At 34.1% G+C, this 1,948-nt stretch overlaps 1 protein-coding gene across 1 annotated transcript; it reads right to left on the bottom strand.

Annotated features, from left to right (window-relative positions):
- Nucleotides 1-651: 651 nt before the first annotated feature.
- Nucleotides 652-1,068, bottom strand: LOC141702605 (uncharacterized). The gene has a single exon (XM_074506261.1). It carries the CDS (start codon nucleotides 1,066-1,068, stop codon nucleotides 652-654), a length of 417 nt encoding a protein of 138 aa, XP_074362362.1.
- Nucleotides 1,069-1,948: the final 880 nt, after the last annotated feature.

Genomic DNA, 1,948 nt, shown 5'->3' with positions numbered 1-1,948 from the left:
TACAAATGACTCTCTTCGCTTCAAGGCCATGAGAGCATAGTTTCCATATTCTTCATCATCATCTTCATTATCAGTGTCATCCTAACTCTTACCTTCAACAATATAAGCATTTCCCTCTTATTTTCTTAGAAGTGCTTTATCCTTCTTCATCTTATTTGGCTTCCTACATTCTGTGGCAAAGTGACAAAGTTCATCATAATTTTAGAATCTAATATTTGATCAATCCAAAGATCCTGACTTGTAGCCACCTTTTCCAGTTGCATTTGTCTAAGTCTTTCCTTTCTAGTTGTTGTAGGATATTTGACCTTTGCCCTTGAAATACCTAGGCTTCTTGACTCTGATGTTTGAAAACTTTCTTGCTAGATAAGCCACAAACTGGTCCATTTCATCCAACTCATTAAGAGTATAGTACTCATCCTCCAAAATAACTTGTTTTTGAGGTTCCTTGTTTTTCTGCTCAACAACTTAAATAACTTGAGTCTGGGGTTCTATATCATCTTCAGTTATTTTCTTGTCATTAGCTATCAAGGCAATTGATACATCCACAACATGCCCTTGACTCACTTTTAATGGCTTTCTTTGCATCATTTTCAGCTCATAGGTTTTGAGAATACCATACAAAACCTTCAAAGTTATTCTCCCTAGATATCTTCATTCTCTTATTACAGAGCTCTTTTGTTCTAACTTGTCAGGAAGAGTGAGCAGGAGTTTAAGGTTAACTTCATCAGCTTTAAAGTATTTTCCATGAAGCTGCAAGTCATTTATCAACTTGTTGAATCTTTCAAAGACCTCAGTAATGCCTTCCTTAGGTTTAGCCATGAAAGCCTCATATTGTGAGACTAGAATCCAACTCTGGTTTGACTGCACCTCTTCAGTACCTTCACACAAGATCTCTATCTTCTCCCATATCTGTTTAGCTGACTCATAGTTGATAATATTGTCGTACATCACATTATCAATAGATTCGATGAGAATGAGTTGCAAGCTATTGTCAAGTGAAACTTTCTCCTTCTCGGGTTCAGTGTATGTAGATGGATCTACGGGAGCAAAATATTCAGGAATGACCATATCACCATATGTTATTTTAGGTACCCTTATTATAAAAATGAAGGGTCCATGCTTAAGAAATTCAATATATCGTGGATTGGCCAACTTGATGAATAACATCATCTTCTTCTTCCATAAGGTGTAGTTCACTTTGTCAAAGACAGGGATCTTGATACTACTAAGTTTCTGTGCACTCATATTTCCAAGATCTAATCTGTCTACTTTCAGATTTTGTTCAGATACCACTTGTTAGGTATGAAGTGCAACATAGGGGGTAAATGTGTTTTCTTGTTTTTTCAGAGTTTAACTATGAGTATTTGTGGCTTATGGAACTAAAAAACTAGATCAAATTGTAGAGATAAAATACTAATGTAAACACACAAGCAATTTTATCAAAAATTCACTTGATTTATATTAAATCAAATTTATCTTGCTACAAATATGTGTTCTTGAAAAGAAGAACTCAGATACTTCTCTTGAGAGAATTACAAGATTTCCTATATATGTTTTGTTACTTTTAAAATAAAGGACATGTGATATGTTTTATAGATCAACCTGCACGGTTTACAGAACTTGTACTAAATGGACTAACATACTTTTTAAAGCTCATTTGTTTATTTTCATTTGCAGTGCATCGTATTTGTGCAGAATCTACTAGGTTTGTGACCCTCCATTGTCCAGTTCATCTTGGCCCTTGATCTTGTATATTTCAAGCTACATTTGTAGGATTCCAATTCAATGATTGTATTGTTTGTTGACTGATAATCTTGGATCTTCAAGTTGTCTATATTCTGAATTCCGAAGTTATTTTTTGAGATCTCTTTTATTGTGTTGAGATGTCACATATCAATAAGTAAAATGACTTATCGATATCTTCAGTTCTTTACATAGGCTTTTGACT

Source organism: Apium graveolens, chromosome 2, assembly GCF_009905375.1.
Source record: "Apium graveolens cultivar Ventura chromosome 2, ASM990537v1, whole genome shotgun sequence".
In the NCBI taxonomy this organism is placed as follows: domain Eukaryota; kingdom Viridiplantae; phylum Streptophyta; class Magnoliopsida; order Apiales; family Apiaceae; genus Apium; species Apium graveolens.
This window is presented reverse-complemented; position numbering and strand designations above follow the sequence as displayed.